At 41.5% G+C, this 20,133-nt stretch overlaps 1 protein-coding gene across 3 annotated transcripts; it reads right to left on the bottom strand.

The window, feature by feature from the left end:
* Positions 1 to 308: 308 nt before the first annotated feature.
* On the bottom strand, positions 309 to 18,053 carry PRKAB2 (protein kinase AMP-activated non-catalytic subunit beta 2). 3 transcript variants are annotated; one of them, XM_082660164.1, is made up of 8 exons: positions 17,974 to 18,053; positions 17,524 to 17,706; positions 13,604 to 13,770; positions 12,716 to 12,809; positions 12,359 to 12,479; positions 8,599 to 8,732; positions 7,859 to 7,927; positions 309 to 5,525 (listed from the first exon to the last, which is right to left on the bottom strand). In XM_082660164.1, exons 2-8 carry the CDS (start codon positions 17,677 to 17,679, stop codon positions 5,448 to 5,450), a joined length of 819 nt encoding a protein of 272 aa, XP_082516290.1. In that variant the 5' UTR covers positions 17,680 to 17,706; positions 17,974 to 18,053; the 3' UTR covers positions 309 to 5,447. The 3 variants fall into 3 exon arrangements, with proteins under 3 accessions (XP_082516290.1, XP_082516292.1, XP_082516291.1); XM_082660166.1 differs by having other exon boundaries at positions 17,524 to 17,729; positions 17,974 to 17,990; XM_082660165.1 differs by having other exon boundaries at positions 17,933 to 17,979.
* Positions 18,054 to 20,133: the final 2,080 nt, after the last annotated feature.

The raw sequence follows: 20,133 nt of genomic DNA, 5'->3' as shown, positions 1-20,133 counted from the left end.
TAGACTAGGATCTCAGATAGTCCAGCACAGGATGATGGCTAAGTATGCAGTTTACAGAAAGTGTTAAAAATCAAATCAGAGTTTGCATTCCTCTAGTTAATGTTGGCAGAGCCTGGAACAAAAAGAAGAGAAAAGGTGGCAGATGGAGGGATGACACCATATGTCCCATATACCTATTACTTTTCTCTTTATTCAAAAGTATCTGTGTGGCAATTTACATTCTTTAGATCCTGAGGCTAATTGAGTGGATAGGTCTTGATAATATAATCAGTAATCAATGAAGAACTCAAATATTATTGCTGTATAATACTTTTATTCAACAGTTTTACGGGAAAAAAACCCTCACATTTCTGTATGTGTTATATCACATAATTTTCAGACATGTCAGAGTCCAGTGAAAAATCACATTTGGAGAAAAGCTTTAAAATTCATTCTTGTATGCCACTCCTTTGTGAAATACCGAAAAGCAGCTCTGTATCGCAGCACTAAAGGTTACAAAAAGCACCATTTAAAGGAGGACTCACATGTTTAATTCCCTTTATAGTCTTATTCCCCCTTTGTAACAGAGCTGTACTCACTCAAAATGCTTCAGTGTAGTAACAACCAACATTCTCCAATTTACCAAAATTTAAACAAGTTTCACATATGGGGCCCAGTGTGGAGATTAGGACTAATCAACATTAGTGAGCTTTGGCTGTTCTAAAACCACAACCTGGGTAGGTGTTCTGTAGATGGGAATAGAAAAGAAATAGGATGATGAACACATAATGTAATACTTATAGTAGGTACCTCCTCGACCATTTTAACCTGACTATAAAATCCACATAGCATTTAGTTTTTCATATCGATCTTACTGCAAAAGCACTGTGCTACACAAAATTCGACTCCAACTAATGCTGGAACTAAAACAAAATTTAATTTTTAACAAAACGTATTCATTCAAAGCACAACTGAGGGGCTTCCCTGGTGGCGCAGTGGTTGAGAGTCCGCCTGCCGATGCAGGGGACACGGGTTTGTGCCCCGGTCCGGGAAGATCCCACGTGCCATGGAGCGGCTGGGCCCGTGAGCCATGGCAGCTGAGCCTGCGCGTCCAGAGCCTGTGCTCCGCATTGGGAGAGGCCACAGCAGTGAGAGGCCCATGTACCGCAAAAAAAAAAAAAAAAAAAAAGCACAACTGAGTAAAGCAAATCAAGACAAAGCCCAAATTTGAATCCTGGAGGGATTCCACTGCGAAGAATTGGATTTCGTAAGTAACAGATTCTTGGAATTCTTTCCTTTTCTTTCTGTTTTCTTATACTTTTTAAAGATTTGGCCTTTTTACTCCAAAAGTTTCAGTTCATTTCAGAAATCACAGCCCTTCAGCCTCCAGTTGTGACTGGTGCTTAAGGAGAGACAAATGCCTAGATCTAGAGTTTTAAAAGACCCTAACTCCTATCCCTCCCAGGTCCTCCATCCCATGGGTAACTAGAGTCAGCAGTTCCTAGAAGACAGCAACAACTTGGCTTTAAGGATGAGTCACAATAATGCAGGAACCAACTGTGTATCTGCTCTTAAGCCTAGGCTCCAAATCGCTAGAACGTAAGGATTTAGAAATCTCTGAGAATAGAATGTATTTCAAACATATGCAAACATAGACTACTGCATATCATTTTTAGTTGAGGTCAAAAATTTAAAAGCTCTACTTCCCCAATTAAAAGCAGGGGATTCTATATCATTAATGTGTCTCCTTCATTTATACCCAGATTAATGTAAGACCAGTCTAGAGGTAACACTTCTTTCTGAATTTACCTTCATTTTAGCAGCATATGTGGAGTACCAACACTTTTCAAAGATTTTATCTCAGATCCATTAGGTCTACGAGACTAGAAATAATTGGGGTGAAGTGAGTGGGCCTGGGTTTGTAGGATCCTGTCAGAAACCTCTCTTGGATTCTTCTTTTACAGAGCTTCTTTACCATATATAAGCACTGTTTTAAAAAAAAGCCAACACTGTTGAGGCCAGGTATGACCTTCAGGGGTTTTGCCTACAGTGATTAAATCTCATTCAACTCTAAGCTTAAAACAAGCTAATAACCATAACACAGAAGTTCTCCTTACCAGCAAGATGACTAACATTTGTTTTAGGTAATGTTTGACTTTAGACCCTGGTAAAGCCTGCCTGACCCATGAAGTTAAAGCACAACATAGGAGAAAGTGTAGAAAATAGAAACAAGAAAAAGATTTTTTATACTGTAAATTCTGTACAATGAGATCCAAAGACACCAGTATATGTTTGATTTAATTTAAAAAAGGATATTTTTAGTTCCGAGTTACTTAAGCCTTAACTTTCCTAGTACCACTCCTCAGCTCAGTTACTCTTTCTTTTTCCCATAACTCCTAAACCATGATACAGTTCAAGAGTCAGCCCTCCCTAAGAATTACATTCTTACTCTTTGACTGTGAAACTCTTATAGGCAAAACAAATTTAAAAAACCCTAAAAAATTTTTTTTCCTTTATTCATTTTCAAAATCTGTCAAATTCTTCTGCAGAAAATAAACTATCCCTTTAACCAATATAAAAGAATGAGTGAACTGTACTCTTGGGTACCTTCCTCCCTCCCTCGCAACCTTCTAGAACAGTTTCTAGGGGACAGACTGAGAGTATGATAGGAATTCTCAAGGCCGTGGTATGTTAATCAGCAGTACAGAGGAGGGACAGGGCTGAATGAGTCATCATCCAATTCCTCTTACTGATCCCTTTCCATACCAGCTGGTAGGCTTCAGTTTCACACCTGGCTGAAAGATTACCTCAGAATTTGGAAAAGTGACACTTTCTACACATTTCCAGATTAGAAGGATCTGAAGGTCACCAGCACCAAAACCTACTGTCACTGGAGACAGACCCATTTCACAGAAGCCTCTGGCCTGAGAGAAACTGAAGGAATCTCTTTTCCTGCCACACTCTAATTATCTGTGCAGAATAGAGATTTTAATACAGGAACACAGAGACAATTACATGTCAATACTGCTGACAAGACATATGAGTACAACAAAATCCTCTAGGTGACAACCAAGATTTTAAATCCTCCTAAGTGGCCCACTTGTTTAATGGGTAATGGAAAAAACAAAATTCTAGTATAACTGAAGACAGTGTAGGTCCTGAGAGTTGGTAGTAACAGATTTTGGCCTGGATTTTTAAAATGGCACACCATTCTAAAAGTGATTGGAACCATAAAACGTTCTCCACAATAGCCTTTTGAGGCGGATGGTGGCCTCGAGTGGCTAAAGCAGTATTTACTCTCAGCAATTAACCACCAAAGCACTGAGCAATTTACATTCCCGGCACGACAACAATCCCACACCCTACTGCCTCACACACAGGATCTAAGAGTTCTACATACTGGAAGACAACTGTATCATCAGCTTTACGTGGGAAAGACAGGAGGTAGCTAATTTACCTGTGGGTGCCCTTTCAGTGGGGCTGGGCTCATCTTAGCAGTCAAGGAGCCTCTCCAGCAACAAGTTTAGCCTCCTTCAGTACTGAATGTTTGGCTTGCATTTATCTGTAATGGAAGAGCCACAGAAACTTGGGGAAAAATATCTTATCTCTGAATCTCAAGAGTGGATTGAATAGATACTTTTTACTCCACAAATGGAAATCACTGACCCCACTTCATCAACAAACATTTTCTGGAAGATATATAAGAACAAGATAACTCTGTTAGCATTTAGTGCATGAAAGGGATACTTTTCATGGCTGGGAACACCAAAGGTAATTTCTTGCCTCTTGAATCCTTAAGTCGAGGGACACTTTTAGGTGCATAAAATGAGCCTGAATGGGTCTGTATCTAGAGCAATGTTTACTGTAATGATGTACACAGAGTCAGCCTTATTAATCTAAGACTGTAGGGGGCCAGACTAGAGAAGAAAATATTGGGGACAATTTATCATAAGCCTGAAGTTCTCCAAATGCAGTCTCTTAAGACCAATGAAAAGGCATTTTTATTTTATTTTATTTTATTTTTGCGGTACGCGGGCCTCTCACTGTTGTGGCCTCTCCCGTTGCGGAGCACAGGCTCCGGACACGCAGGCTCAGCGGCCACGGTTCACGGGCCCAGCCGCTCCGCGGCATGTGGAATCTTCCCAGACTGGGGCACGAACCCGTGTCCCCTGAATCGGCAGGCGGACTCTCAACCGCTGTGCCACCAGGGAAGCCCGAAAAGCCATTTTCTGATAAAAGAAAAATGTAGGCACATAAAACTCTTCCAAGGATGAAAGACATGAAAGTTTTCCCTGGCTTTACTCCCACCTTCAAAGCTATCTGCTCTGTGAAAGAAAACATGGAAGCAGGGCCAAACCAGGTGGGAAAAAGTATGGGAATGTGCCAATACAGCCTAAACTGTGGCACCAAACCAAAACAAAAAAGTAGACCTGCATTCTGCCTTTCATATAAGGCTGAGCCATATTTTCTTCAGTAGAAGTTAAAATAAGTAGTGACAAAGTGTCATGGGCCTGTGCTGAGCTTAAAAAGGAGACTTTCTGGCTGCCCTAGTCTGTAAGGTGGGTCAGGTCTCACACAGCCTTTTTTTTGTTTGTTTGTTTGTTTGCGGTATGCGGGCCTTTCACTGTTGTGGCCTCTCCCGTTGCCTCCGGACGCGCAGGCTCAGCGGCCATGGCTCACGGGCCCAGCCGCTCCGTGGCATTTGGGATCTTCCCGGACCAGGGCATGAACCCGTGTCCCCTGCATCGGCTGGCGGACTCTCAACCACTGCGCCACCAGGGAAGCCTTCACACAGCCTTTGAAAGGGGTCACTTACCCACTGAGTTTTGTGTTAGGCAAGAGTCAGATATAGGATCTGAAGGAGGTTAACAAAGCAAGAATGTGAAATGAGAGGAAAAAGGGTTCTTGTGGGATACCTGGTATCATATAAAAAACAGATTGTGCACATACTCTGGGAATACAGAGAACCCATGCAAGAAAAGCTGCTTCTGCAAGGAGGCAGCTGTAAGTAGGGCAGCACTCTGGCACAAGTCCATCCCTTGGAGAGCCAAGGTAGCAGTGATAGAATCTCCACCCAACAAGGATCCTGAGAGTTTGCTCTTCATTCACTTTAGGAAAAAAGCTCCCTGTCATGGTTCTTCCTGCAGCTCTCCCCAACAGATCTTGGTGAGTTCCCACAGGTAGAGAGAATACATCTAGCTAGGAGGCTTCCATTAACTTTCCTCTCGTGTGTGTGTGTGTGTGTGTGTGTGTGTGTATATATGATTTTTTCTTAAAATAAATTCCATGAACTCCTAAAGCTCTCATTTGCAATCAAATGCAAAAGCAGAGCATCCTACTCAGAGGCTCTGAAACACACATATTAGCCTCAAAGCAAATCAGCCTTCCAGTCCCAGGTAAGACTGGTCTAGTCCAGAAAGGCAAGGGAGATGCTTCTCCTGAATCCTGGGAGGCAGGAAGGAATCCCTTCAGATGGGCTTGTACAGCAGAGTAGTGACATACTTCTTCTTGTAGCGATGGGTTGCGCTAAGGACCATCACACTGTCCTGCAAGGGAAATAAACGTATGTAATTAATTCACTAGTTCAGGACGTAGGCAGCTGTTCCCAGCCATTAATCCTTCACAACTGCTCACTTTTAACAGAGTTAGTTTGATATTATAAAAGAAAGGTTGGTTTTGGATTCAAATCAATTTAAGTTTTGATCCTGACTTCTACTGTGACTCTATTTGTGACCCTGAGTAATCTACTTAATGTCTCTAAGTTTTTTCTCATCATTACAAAGGACAACACCTACCATTAATATGGTTCTGATGATTATATGAAAATATCTGACTATCTGAGAAAGTAGGTGCTGAAAAAATATTAGTCTCCTACCTCACTTCCTTCCCCACCTCACATTCAAATATTGGGCTTAAAACTATGATGGAAAAAAAGGGCTTCCCTGGTGGCGCAGTGGTTGAGAGTCCGCCTGCCAATGCAGGGGACACAGGTTCATGCCCTGGTCCAGGAAGATCCCACATGCCGTGGAGCCGCTGGGCCCGTGAGCCATGGCTGCTGAGCCTGCGCATCCGGAGCCTGTGCTCCACAATGGGAGAGGCCACAACAGTGAGAGGCCCGTGTACCGCAAAACAAAAAACAAAAAACAAAAACAAAAAAAACAACTATGATGGAAAAAAAGAAATATCCTGATATCTATCTCTAGAAGGAAGTCTTAAAAGCAATGAGAAAAAAGGGCAGTGATCCTTTTGAAAAACCATTTCCAAGCCCCATTTAATACCAGGGATGAACTTTAAAAAAAGTCATCTCTGATCAAGAGGAGACTCAGGAATCATCTTCTATCCTTGAACAAAGTGGACCCTAAAATCCTCCTTGGAAAGACACTCAATCCAATGGATCAGTTCCAAACAGCTTAAACAATCTGAGAGAACCAGGGATAGGTCAAGGCCAAGCTGAACCACAACAATCAAGACCTTGACCTGGGTCAGAACCAGTGTGAAGAGTAAGAGGTACCATTTCCCAAGCAGTGTTACAGACCCTGGGTGTACCATAGAAAGAGATGGCAGACCTGTGGACATCACCTGATAGCCAAAGAGCAGATACAGGAGGCAAAATTCAGTTAGATCACAAAGAACCCAAGCAAATCCAATTAAGAAACCAGTGCCTCTTCCTTTTTTCCTCTATATTGTATCATCTACAATGAAGACTTCTCAGATTGACATTCTGTGACCACAGTATGCAGATCACAGCCTAAAAATGACAGACGCAAGGCAGGTAAAAAATTCAACTCCAGAAAGAGTTTGGTGGAAATGAGAAGTGGGTGAGAGAAAGAAACATCTACTTGGAAGAACCAGCACAATGGTCTCTAGGAAAGGACATGGAATAAAGATGGGAGGACTGGACCTCAGTCCTCTCTCTTGTACTTATTGGCAATATGACCTTCTATGAGCCTTAGTTTCTTTATCTATAAAACAGGGTTAAAAAATAATACTTATCCCACAAGGTTATTATAAAAATTAAATTCAATAATATACATTTAGTAAGTACCAGGTAATCTGTTAAAGACAGCTGTGATCAGTGATTTCCCTAATCTGGCTGCACATCTAAGAAATATAAGCAGCTTAAAAAAATTACTGAGGCCCATCCTAGATGCACTTATTCAGAATCCCTGGGGATGGAGCCTCTGAATCTGTATTTTCCCAAACTTCCCCCAAGTGATTCTGATGATGTTCAGCTTAGTTTGGTAACTACAGAACTATATAAAATATTATTCCAATAGCCAGACCACAAAGACATGACAAGACTGAACAGATATTTTCAATCCAGAATCTAAAGCAGCAGAGAAACCAAGAAGCATTCTAAGAGCTGGGACGGGGATGGTGGGGGGAACAGGGCAAATCTGGTCACATTTCTCCTTTAAGTAGTGGATAGGAAAGATGCAAGCACTTGGGTATATATGACTCAGGCAGCTGAAAGCAGCTCATGTCCACCTCTAAAAAAGTGGAAGCCTTAATATCACATTCAAGCATTCTTTGAACTGGAAGGTAAACTTGCTTTTTCTGTAAATGAAATCCTAGTACTATGAACTCAAACTTAATTAAGTAGGTGGTGCAAAGGTTATAGCTACCCAGAAAGAAACCAGGAAGCAAAAAAGTCCGTTCAATCACAGCGCAATTCAGCTAGCCAGAACTCAGATGTCGAGACTAAAATGTGAAACAAACCCACTAGTTAAAGAAAGAAACTTCTTCTCCTATAATCTGACCATTACTGCCAGCTTCAGCTTCAGTGAAGTAGCAGAGCACGTAGCCACTAGGGAACACGTGTTCAACTCTTCCCCTCCCATTTTGGGGAAATATGTGAAGAACCAGGCCCACCACTTACCTTAATGGACAATGCATAGAGATGGTTCAGCATAACATGATTGGGCTCGGGGAGCAAGGCTGGATCACACTAAGAGGGGTAAAAAAAAAACAAACCCAAAAAAACACCACTAAATGGGGTTAAATGCACAATCCTAAACCAGTTTATTCTTCCTCAGAGATCTTTGGGACTGTTGAGAAACTCAAAACTAGAATGTATTATTTCCTTTAAGTAATGCACTCATCCTAGTATATATAAATAATACATTCTCATTACAGAAAATTAGGAAAATTCTGAGTCCAGGGCAGAAACCCTTAGCCTCACTACCTATTCATTCTCTTTAACAGATCTTGCCCACAACACATATAGAAGATTTGTGTAAGAGGCAAAAATAATCTTAGTAGGAATCAAGTGAATTGACTAGAAATGTAAATTATATGCAAAATATACTTCTTTTGGATATCCCCAAATGATAAATACTCCTTATCTTATGTTGGAATAGAAGTCTTAGAAACTGGTTCTAGCAATCCATAGCTCTGAGCCTGATATATTAGGACCAGAAGACAACTATGAATTTTGGTAACAGTATTTGGAAAAGTCGCAACTCAGCCCTGGAAGAAGGAACTTGTAAAGCTACTGATACGTATATGATTTATACTCAACACACCTTTGTAATAATCCCAACGTCTACGATTACTACACTGTAGGTCAGATGGTCTAGTAACCCCCAGATGCCCCAGCAATACTCTTAGGATACTCACAGATATATTAGTGTCCTTGTTAAGAATAACTTGGAGAAGGTGAGGAGGCAGGATGGGTGGGGATTTGAATCTCTCCTCTGATCGAAACACATACATTTCTTGACCATAAGGCCCTGGGGGTGAGCTGGAAAGGTCTGGAAGATATTTATTCAAATATAAGGGAAAGTTGGAGAGCTATTAAAGATGCATGGAAAAACTGTCAGTACATGGCAGCTAATATTAAATATGGTAGAAGTCAAGAATCATAAACTTGTGACTTGTTGGGTCTACAACTGTAAGGCAAACAAAGAAAAAGTCTGCGTCATCCTGAACATAAACCATGAAGTTCCTCAACATGGTGACGTGACGTGAAGGATAGGGGAGGAGACGAGGGGTAAAAGATGTAGGTTCAGGGAAGAGCTACTCCATTTATCAATTGTATGACTTGGGACAAATCCCTCTTCTATAGTCAGTTTCCTCATTCATAAAATGAAAATAACAATCTCTGCCCTATTTCACAGTGCTTTTATAGGAATCAAATGAGACAACAGATGTGACAATGCCTTATAAACTATCAAACAATATGAAAATATTAGATTTGTTCTTTTTTCCAGTCAAGCAGCAAGGTTATAAACTTTAAGACTACTGATACTACGATGACTGCAACAAAAAGGAAAAATTAATAACAATGTAGTAGTCATTAGGGGAATGCAAATCAAAACCACAATGAGATACCACTTTACACTCATTAAGATGGCTAGAATAAAAAAAGACAGACAATAATAATTATTGGCGATGATGTGGAGAAGTTGGAACCTTTGTATTATTCCCATTGCTGGTTGGAATGTAAAATGGTGCACCACTTTGGAGAACGGTTTGGCAGTTCCTCCAAAAGTTAAGCACAAAGTTACCATATGACCCAGCAATTATACTCCTGGGTACATGCCCAAGAGAAATGAAAACATATGCCCACACAAAAACTTGAACACAAATGTTCATAACACCATTATTTGTAACAGACAAAAAGTGGAAACAATCCAAATGTCCGTCAGCTAATGAATGGATAAATAAAATGGTATACGCATACAATGGAATTTTATTCAGCCATAAAAAGGAATGAAGTAATTATATACATTACAACATGGATGAACCCTGAAAACATTATGCTAAGTGAAAGAAGCCAGACACAAAAGACCACGTAGTGTATGATCCCATTTATATGAAATGTCCAAAACAGGCAAATCCATAGAGACACAAAGTAAATTTGTGGTTGCCAGAGGCGGAGGGAAGGAGGCAATGGGAAGTGACTGCTCATGGGGATGGGGTTTCTTTTGGGGGTGATTAAAATACTCTGGAATTTGGACTTCCCTGGTGGTCCAGTGGTTAAGAATCCGCCTGCCAATGCAGGGGACACGGGTTTGATCCCTGGTCTGGGAAGATGCCACATGCTGCGGAGCAACTAAGCCCATGTGCCACAACTACTGAGCCTGCGCTCTAGAGCCCACAAGCCACAACTACTGAGCCCATGTGCCTAGAGCCCGTGCTCTGCAACTAGAGAAGCCACTGCAATGAGAAGCCCACACACTGCAACGAAGAGTAGTCCCCGCTCACTGCAACTAGAGAAAGCCTGCGTGCAGCAGTGAAGACCCAGCGCAGCCAAAAAAAACAAAACAAAACTCTGGAATTATATAGTGATGATGGTTGCACAACTCTGTGAATATACTAAAACTTACTGGATTGCACACCTTAACAGAGTGAATTTTATGGCATGTGAAATTATATCTTAAAAAAATGGAAAAAGTGTATGCAGACAGAATAGAAATACACAAAAATGAAGAGAACTATAAGTTTTTGCTTAAAAATTTTTAATGTTTTTTACAGTTTCTAGTAAAAAGGATTTTAACAACCAGTTCAGCATAAGAACTCAGATTTCAATTAAATATACCGTGGGACAAAAGAAAAGAGTAGCAAAAATACTGTTATATTAAACAATATCTTAAAAATGTATAGAACGTGAAACTTTTCAAAGTACTCTCAGGTATTTTATCATAGATCCACAAAAACACTCTTTGCAAGTACATAGAACAGTTTTTTTTTTTTTCCCTTTCCATCAGAAAAAAAAATGGTTAAGTCATCTACCCAAAGTCATATACACGGCAAAGATGGTCACTGAGTGCAGATTAAAACCCATTATCTGAAGATTCCTAATAAAATGTATTCTAAACCCTACCTCAGTGGATCAGGAAATTGGGTGAAAGTGGGAAGAGAGAAATATCAAAAGTATGCTAGTCCTCTTTCTCTATAATTATGATTATATGTCTATTATTCATTGGTTGATTTGCTAGAATCATATAATGCAAAAATTTAGAGTAACTAGTGGCCTCATCATTCAATTCAGTATTTTTAAACTCTTTTAAATCTCTGCGCCACCAGTTAAGAACAACGTCCAGCCTTACTTTCTGAGCTTATATAATGAAAACAATATTTTTGTAATTTTCCTAAACAATTATTATACTATTGCTTATTCTTTTAGAAACTGCATAAGCCACTCTTGTGTCCTGAGATTCTAATATGTCTCACTTCAGGTATTGTGTCTCCTCAGCTGTGAATCGCTGAGAGTCTAAGCCTCTGATTTTACTGATAAGGAACCAAGAACCAAAAAGGCTGAAGGAGTTGTCCGTGATGCAAAGCTAGTTAGTAGCAGAGGCAGGCTTTGAACTCAAAGGGAGAAGTGTGCTTACTGGAAACACAGTTCTTTAGACAGTCATAGCCTTTACTGTAAAACAACAAAATTGGTAACTGTGAGTATGGATAGCAAATCCCTTTTCTGGTTTTATAGCTAATGTAAGGAGAGATGAAGGCCTTGGAAAAAGCACTGGGAGAAACAAAAGGATACAAGTCTTTTCCTCTACGAAGGGATTTTTTTTTTAACCCAAAACTTACAAAACTTCAGTTAACATATACACAAAAGAAATGTGAGGTTTGGGAACTTCCCTGGTGGTCCAATGGGTAAGACTCCATGCTCCCACTGCAGGGGGCCCGGGTTTGATCCCTGGTTGGGAACTAGATCCTGCATGCATGCTGCAACTAAGAAGTCCACCTGCTGTAACTAAAAGATCCCGCATGCCGCAACAAAGAGCCTGTGTGCCGCAACTAGGACACAGCACAGCCAAAATTAATTAATTATTTAAAGAAATTTAAAAAAAAACCGGAAATGTGAGGTTTTTATAACCCTTTTCCCGCAAAAAACTGCCATATATGTAGGCCCTATAAAATTATAGAACTGCCAACTGAGCTAGCAAACTGGCAGGATTAAGCTGAGGCAGCTAAACAAGGCATATGAGACACAGCTAGCCCCTGCTAGTTGATACTCTCAAAGGTCAATGAAAAACTTGAAATATTACTAGAAATAGCTTTTTAAACTATAGACCATAGCCTATTAGTGGTTTATAAAAAGAAGGATAAAATAGAAAATAGAGTACTTTACATGTAATAAAGGCAAATATTATACTGTAAGACTTGTGTTACTGTTGTGTGTGTGTGTGTGTATGAGTGTGTACTGGGTTACAGTGTAAACCTACTGGTTAAAAAGTTTGAAATCAAGTACACTAGACAGATTTTTTTCTTGAAGACGGGTACCTAATGTTTATAGGAGAAACATATACATACAATTGATAAGATTCCTAAGGAGAAAATGAAAAAACAAACAAAAACCACTCTTGGGAAGAAACATGCATTATAAGAAAAACAGATCAAGAAAGAGCAAATACTACAACATTACCTCGACAAGATGTCTCTGAGCTTTCCATTGAATCCAGCTTTAAAGCATCAAACACCTCAAAATCAGATTTCTTGACATGGATCAAATTGTTAATTGTGCCAAGCTGACTGGTAACCACAGGCTGAAACAATGAATGGAAAAAAAATTCATGAAACCCCATTTCAAATACATCTTTTCTATTCAACTCTCCTCTTTTTAAAAGGGATCATACTTGGCACCACCATCTTTTATCAAGAAAGAAATCCAACAGTATAGGAGCCTATCAGTCCTGACTGCAATGATGTTTGACACCAAGGGGAACGATAGTTTAAAGGAGACTGTTAAGTCAGTGGTTACCCTCGGAGATCAAGGCCTTACCTCTGATGGATCATGAACCCATTGTCCATCCACAAAGAACTTGTACTGGTGCTCTCCCTCAGGGAGGTCCAGGATGGCAACAAAGTCATTATGGCTATAGAAAAAAACAGAAAGTTAAATAGGCCAAATTTCTATTAGAAGACAGAATATAAATGTAAAAACCACGAGGCAATCACAATATCATACCAATGATCTCCCGCATTCTTAAGTGATTGCAACCCCTGTAGTAAAAAATAATTTATAAACCCATTCTCCTTTTTTATATCACCTTGAGCATGTATTTGCTAGCCCCTCCCAATAACTTTAGTTCTTAACTAATATCTGGAAAAGAACAATAAAGATGTTAATCCTCCCGAATGTTCCACCTTAGTACAACTATTTTGCTTCAGCAAAACGGATCCCTCATGAATGTAAATAAGATAGCAAGTAGGTTCAGGATAAGAAGTGCCTCAAGGTACCCTTCCCATATTTTGGTGGCAGATTCTAGAAAATTACCTATATACAAAGGGCCATAACCAGTTACATAATTCACTGTTGCTCTGAAAGCAACAAACAACATTACTACCTAGAACTTTACAGTGTGTTTTGTTTTAGTGCAGAAGTCAGAGCAACTGGACTCAGGCAGTTATGGAAGACTTCCCACAAGCATAGAAAGGACTTGTGTTAACACAGTCTTAAAGAAAATGACATTCTAAGTGGTAAAACATCTCTGACTCACTATGAGGTTAGAAAAAAATGTCACAGATATACTTATTGGTCACAGAAAATATTCTAGAGAGAGTCCCTAGCAGGTGGAGAGGAGTAGTCCAGCCAGGTCTCTCTCCTAAGAAAGGAAATCAAGTCTCTACTCCTGGACCCTGTAGACTCAACCAAGACACTTGTCTTCACCTCTTAATCAGTGGAATCTTGGTGCTCCAATTGTTGAAGGACCCAGAGATGAAGACCTCCTTGCCTCCTTCAGACCAGCGGATAACAGTGGGCCGGGCCTGCTGTGTGGGCTTTACGGAGTCCTCCAAATCCTGCTGCCATGATACAAACTCTTTGTCCCCAGGGAGCTGTAAGAAGGATTAGGTCATCCCTAAATTGTGACCCAGGAATTCTGAAAAGGTCACTCTCCTCCCTAGGGCAGAGAGGGGTGCTACGTTTCTGCTAAGGATTAATAAGCCTTGAAATTAGCAACTAAATCAGATTTTGAACAAACTATAGAAAAAGAACTCATCTAGGACCAAAATGGTCAAATGGCTTATGCTCGAAGGCTACCCAAATCACAGCCTAACTTCTGAGTCTGCATGTATCACTCATTCTTTCAGAGCCTTAGGATTTCCCTTAAGAAACAAACAAACAAAAAACCTTACTTCCTCTTACCAAATTAACTCATAGGCAGACAATTATGATATGCTTCTGAGTGTCTCTTAAGAGAAAAAATATGAAAATAAAGTATGGTTCTACAAAAAATAATTAAGTTAACCACATGCAAATATGAGCAGCTCCCAATTTATCAGTTGTAATAGAAATTAGAGATGCTAAAATTCATAAGTAATTCACAATCTCTACTTTAGTTAATAGGTTACAAAAGGACATTAAAAATATAAAAATCAGGGCTTCCCTGGTGGCGCAGTGGTTGAGAGTCCGCCTGCCGATGCAGGGGACGCGGGTTTGTGCCCCGGTCTGGGAGGATTCCACATGCCGCGGAGCAGCTGAGCCTGAGCGACCGGAGCCTCTGCTCTGCAGTGGGAGAGGCCACAGCAGTGAGAGGCCCGCGTACCGCAAAAAAAATAAAAAATAAAAAAATATATATGTATATATATATATATATATAAATCAGATCATTGGTTTCATAAATTTTGAGAAATGGTTATGAAATCTTACTTGCTCACCTATGCCAGGTTTGTACTAGTTATTTCAGGAGTAGGGATGAAAATTCTGGAGCCCCAAGAAGCATCAGATCAAAAACACAGTTTCCTTTAAAAAAGTGGTTCCAATATCAAATGAAGTATGTAGGATTCCGGAAAAACAACTGACTCCTTACTTAGTTTCTTTTCATTACCATCCTTCAGAACAGGAATTGGCAAACTATGGCCAGTGAGCCAGATGCTTTTACAAATAAGGTTTTATCAGAAAATAGCCACACTCATTCACTTACTCATTTTCTATAGCTGCTTTCATGCTACAATGGCAGAAGTGAGTAGTTGTGACAGAGACTGTATGGTCCGCAAAGTCTAGAATATTACCTACCTGGCCCTTTATAGAAAAAGTTTGCTCACCCCCACTTCAGATTGGCTTAAATAACTTTGGTAAATAAGACTATATGGTACCAAGCCAAAATATTACCAAATAAAATAATGTGGGTTAAAAAAAAAAAAAGGACTAGTTTATTCATTTGGGCTTTACTTTCAAAATGGCGGAGGCAGACTACCTTCCATACTCTCTCTCAATATTCCTCAAAACTACGCTATGAGATACCAGTAGCAGCATAATCCAAAGCAAGCAGAGAAAGAGAATTGAAGGAACTTTCACATTATATAAGGAAGTGGCTTAAGAGAAAAGTTTGATCTCCATTTTCTCAAAGCAATGAACTCTTATTTGACAGGTTGTATTAGAATTACAGAAATGTTTACATATGCCTAACAATTACATATGCCTCAGATTCTGATTCAGATATAAGGTCCGGGAATCTACTTTTAAAAAGCTTCCCAGACAATAATACTGAAATTATATTAAAAATAAAGAAAGAAACCTCATCTTTAGAGATACATCCTAAAATATTTACAAATAAAGTAATATTTGATATGATGGTCTGGGATTTGCTTCAAAATAATTGGTGGAGGAAGAGTGGATTGGGGTATAGGTGACATAAATTCATTCATGATTTGATCATTGTTTAAACTGGATGACAGTTAATACAGGAGTTCATTACACCGTTCTCCTGACTTTGAAACATGGAAAATGTTTCAAATTTTCTATGCAGTGTTCAAACAAATCTCAGGTGAGTCTAATGTGCAAATAGGACTGAAAACCATTGAACTAGTAAACCGAAGAAGGCTGGCATTTGAAGCAATGTAGGCCCGCCTGCCACTGTTTCTATTACTTACTTTTATGATTTAATAGTTTCAGTTTAGAATTTGAAAGCTACAAACTATTAATATGCCTAGCTTTGGAAGAAAGCCCTTCCACGTATGACATGACATTTCTGTGGTAGGCATGAGTGCAGCTGACTAGCAAAAAGATTGTTTACTCCAAGTTAAATAGTCAGCAAAATCATCGGGAAAAGAGGCAAAACAATTAGAATTATAACTGAAAAATGTTTAAGTGAAACATTGAGGGAAGAAATACAGTAGATTGAGAACTATAAAATCTTAGATTTGGAAGTGACCTTGGGAATTATTTGAACCAATTTTCTTATTTCACAAATGTCAAGATTGAGGTAAGGGAAAGAATGATCCAAAATAGGCTCCATTTCAGACAGAGCAACCTGGCTTTTATTCAGGACGCCGATTACTGCAGTCACAGTTTGACAAATACACTGTACTTAAATCCTGAGTCACCAATGTAGGAAACTGGTAAAAATACAATCACCTTGAGAAAGCTCTGAAGAAGTAAATTCAGATGGCTGAGGAGAGGGCCCAAATGTTGAGGAAGAAGTCCTGAAGTGGGAGAAGGAAGAAAGGAACGAAGAAGAAACCCCAAGAAATCACCCTCACTTCTCTTTGTGATTATGTTCTCAGTTGTGATCCAAGAAAATAAACAGTAGAATCCACATTTCATGTGTTATCAACCCGGCAGATTATTCTCTATTTACAAGAGTAAATAAAATAAAACCCCAGATGGGTGGGACAGGATGAGTGATAACATCAAACCTACCCCAATCTCCCCAACCCCTCCATTTTTCTACTTCATTCTAGTCAGACTACCAGGAGGAATTAATGTATTTAATGCCTACAACTCTGAAAGTGATTAGAAACATTCGAATAGTAATTACATTGCTGTCAGCTCCATCTATCCTTTCTGTAGGGTGAATACAAGTTGCCACTTTCCTGAAAGTCCTTGATTGAGAGCAAGGTCTTCAGGGCAACTGTGGGTTGTCCATTTTCAGCCGCGGTAACATTATGAAGTACTACCGGAAATTAGAGAAATCCTGGAATTATTTGCTCTCCCACTTGAGAAGCAGCTGGACGTGAAAGAAGCAGCTCAGCCAAGACTACTGTAAAGTATGAGATGAAAACTAAGCAGTCAACCAAATAATGTCCTTTATTGATCCCCAAGACTAGAAGAAAGTATTCATATAAGCAAGTGGTTGCTGCTCACAGCCATGCCAAAGGGGAAGAGGATCTGAAGTGATGAGCTCTCGGAAGGGCAAAAATGATACTGATACACAACAGTTATCAGGAAAAAGAAATTCATTTACCTACCTCAAGGCAAATGTGAGGAAATGCCGCCTATGGTCAGCAACTCGGGTAACCTACCCTCTGAAGTTTTTCACCAGGGCTCACAACCTACAAATTCATCAGTACTCTAGAAGAGGGTGCCTGTTAGGAGAACCAAGGGCGACCGGGCGGAGGTTTGTTGGCCTCATCCTAAAAATGTGGCCAAAAGAGTAGTCGAGTAACAGGAACTCCGCCTCTATCCTACTTTGAGACAGCACCGCGAAAGGAATTACCACTCAATATCTCCGTCCCCGAAAAAAGCCTTTAATTCTAAAAACCGTAACCCAGGTCAGTGTGATAAGAAAAAATCAAAATAGGGAGGAGGAGCCCTGACACCCAGACTACTGCAGCATCGCCACCAACTGGGGGCGTGGGGACACTCACCTTGGAATCCGGCAGGCTGAAGACGCTGGGGTCATCGGTGCTCCCCACCATGATCTTATGTTCCTTGCCCGGGGCATGGCCGCCGGCGCCCTCGGCGCGCGCAGCCTTGGCGCCGTGGCGCTCCCCGGCCACCCGGTCGCTGGTGGTGTTTCCCATGGCGGTGCAGCTCGAGTCGGGGGCCACCTGCCGTGCGGAACAACACGGGGCTAGGGACACCCCGGCGGTCGCGTCTGGGGAGCCCCTGGCCCCGCCCCTGCGTCTGGGGACCCGGGCAAGGGAATCCCCGCCCCAGGAAAGCCGCGCGCAGGGGAGCCCGCCCTCCCTCCCTGGCCGCCAGGAACCCCCGGAACCCCCAATCCCCCTAGTTGCCCGCTGCTCAAGAAACCCGCTTTCGGAAACTCCCCCGCACCCTCCGCGCTCACTGCCCAGGGGCGCTCCCACCCCAATCACCTCCCGCGATGCTCTGCCTCCTCCCGGGACCAATGGTGCGATGGATGTTCTGCGGATAAGGCCACCAATAAAGTTATTGAAATTGAAGCCACGCCCCGGGCTAGCGACCCGGGTTTCCTCCTAAAATGGCTACAAGGCCAGAGACGCGGGGTCGCCCCGCGCGCGTTCCCTGCGGCCGCGCCGCGGCAGCGCTCGGGGCCCGCCGGCCTCTCTAGCCACCGTCGCCTCGATGGTGGGCAGCCGTGCGCAGCCTTCAGCGCCAGGCGGGGGCGCCGGTTCCGCAATCCACCGCGTGCGGGGCCAGGACTGCTTCGCTGGCGAGACTGCGTCGAGATCTTTGGTTGCTTGAGCCTCAGGGATTGCCATCTGGTGGGGACGGTCACCGAAGGACACGGGGTCCCCTCACGGGCTCTGGTGCGCACCCGGTGGAGCGGCATTGCTTTTTTCCCCCGCTCCCTCACCTGGCCTCAGGTTCGCCAAACGTTTTCATTTTGTAGCGTCTTTTCGACAGGCATCCCGGAGAGGTGAGTTCCTATAGGGAATAAGAAAACGGACTTGCAACTGAAAGCTAAGGAAGTAGTAGTGGTAATTGCTCGAGGTTAAAACTAAGTGCTATGGGGAGCAGACAGCCTGACTGGGTCCCCAGGGAACAGGGAATAATTAGGAGATAAATCTTTTTTAAAAAAAATATTTTTGTTTATTTATTTTTGACTGCGTTGGGTCTTCGTTGCTGCGCACGGGCTTTCTCTAGTTGCGGCGAGCGGGGGCTACTCTTTATTGTGGTGCTCGGGCTTCTCATTGTGGTGGCTTCTCTTGTTGCGGAGCACGGGCTCTAGGCGCACGGGCTTCAGTAGCTGTGGCTCTTCGGCTGTAGAGCGCAGGCTTAGTAGTTGTGGTGCACGGGCTTAGTTGCTCCGCGGCATGTGGGATCTTCCCAGACCAGGGATCGAACCCATGTCCCCTGAATTGGCAGACAGATTTTTAACCACTGAGCCACCAGGGAAGTCCCAGGAGATAAATCTTGACAAATTGTTAAAATTAGTATAAGGAGAAGGAGAAAGCTATTCTAGGCTAAGAAACAGCACTTGCAGTGAGCAACCCCAGAAGAAATGAAATTCAAGAAAGAGAGCAACAGAACCATCAGAAGGAATACTTAGGTAGAAAAGGGCAACGACAGTCTTGTTGGAGCAGATTCAGGTTTCTACTGATAATTAATGGGACTTAGGTGGTATTTACTAATTCTTACTTTGTATTATGATTATATGCATGTCTCATTACCTACTAGAAACCCTTGTCACTCAGCATGTGTTATAGTGACCAGCAGCATGGGCATCACCTGGGAGCTTGTTAGAAATGCTGAGTCTGAGGCCCCATCCTACAGAATCAGATTCTGCATTTTAACAAGATCCCCAAGGGAATGTGTATACACATTAAAGTGTAAGAACCACTGCATTGACTACTGGCAGAGAGCAAATCTAGGTTTGATTCTTCATGTTCTTGCATGCACCTTGTACAGAGTAAACATTTGCAGAATGAAGGGTACATGAATACTGTTTACTACATTTATAACAGGATAATTGCACTTAGTCTTAAACACAGCCAGTAATGGGGAACCCCAAGTCACACAAGGCCACCTTTTCTGAATGAGCAGCTCTATTTGTTGAAAAGTTCGTTTTATATTAAGTTGAAAACCCATCCACTTAAGTCCAACAAATCCTCTGCTCCCCCTTTTGTTTTTGCTCTGCCCCTAATAAACTCAGTTATTCTGTAGCTCTTAACCAAAGACAGTTTGCAGAAAAAAAGGTACATTTTTTTTACTGCAACTTTTGCTCACCCCTCCAAAATCATTACTGTCTAGTTACCTCCTTCTTGGATAATCTTACCCCCCCCCCCTTATTCCCCGAGTTCCTTTCAATCTTTCCACAGGACTCTGAAGCAAGGTCCTTGAAGGACTAATACAATAAACATTAACTTGTGTACTGTTCAGCTTTCTAGCCCCAGGGTGGTTTCTCCATGCCAAGTAATATGTCCCCAGTATGTATTTCCTTACAAGCGTCAAATCAGCATAGGAGGAGCAAATCTGCTTTGGGGATTATTCATGACACTGTTCTGCTCTAATAACATTTATAAATCGGTCAGTAGTTAATAATAAAAGTCAAC

This window comes from Grampus griseus (assembly GCF_964374135.1).
Source record: "Grampus griseus genome assembly, chromosome: 1".
In the NCBI taxonomy this organism is placed as follows: Eukaryota; Metazoa; Chordata; class Mammalia; order Artiodactyla; family Delphinidae; genus Grampus; species Grampus griseus.
The sequence above is the reverse complement of the archived record's forward strand: the minus strand, read 5'-3'. Positions and strand labels throughout refer to the sequence as shown.

Coding starts and splice junctions, on each gene's coding strand:
- PRKAB2 (XM_082660164.1), bottom strand. CDS start 17,679: ATGGGAAACACCACCAGCGACCGGGTGGCCGGGGAGCGCCACGGCGCC. Junction 12,810..13,603: donor AAGATTCCACTGATTAAGAG/GTGAAGACAAGT, acceptor TTTTTTCTATAG/CCATAATGACTTTGTTGCCA. Junction 5,526..7,858: donor TCTATGCATTGTCCATTAAG/GTAAGTGGTGGG, acceptor TTTCCCTTGCAG/GACAGTGTGATGGTCCTTAG.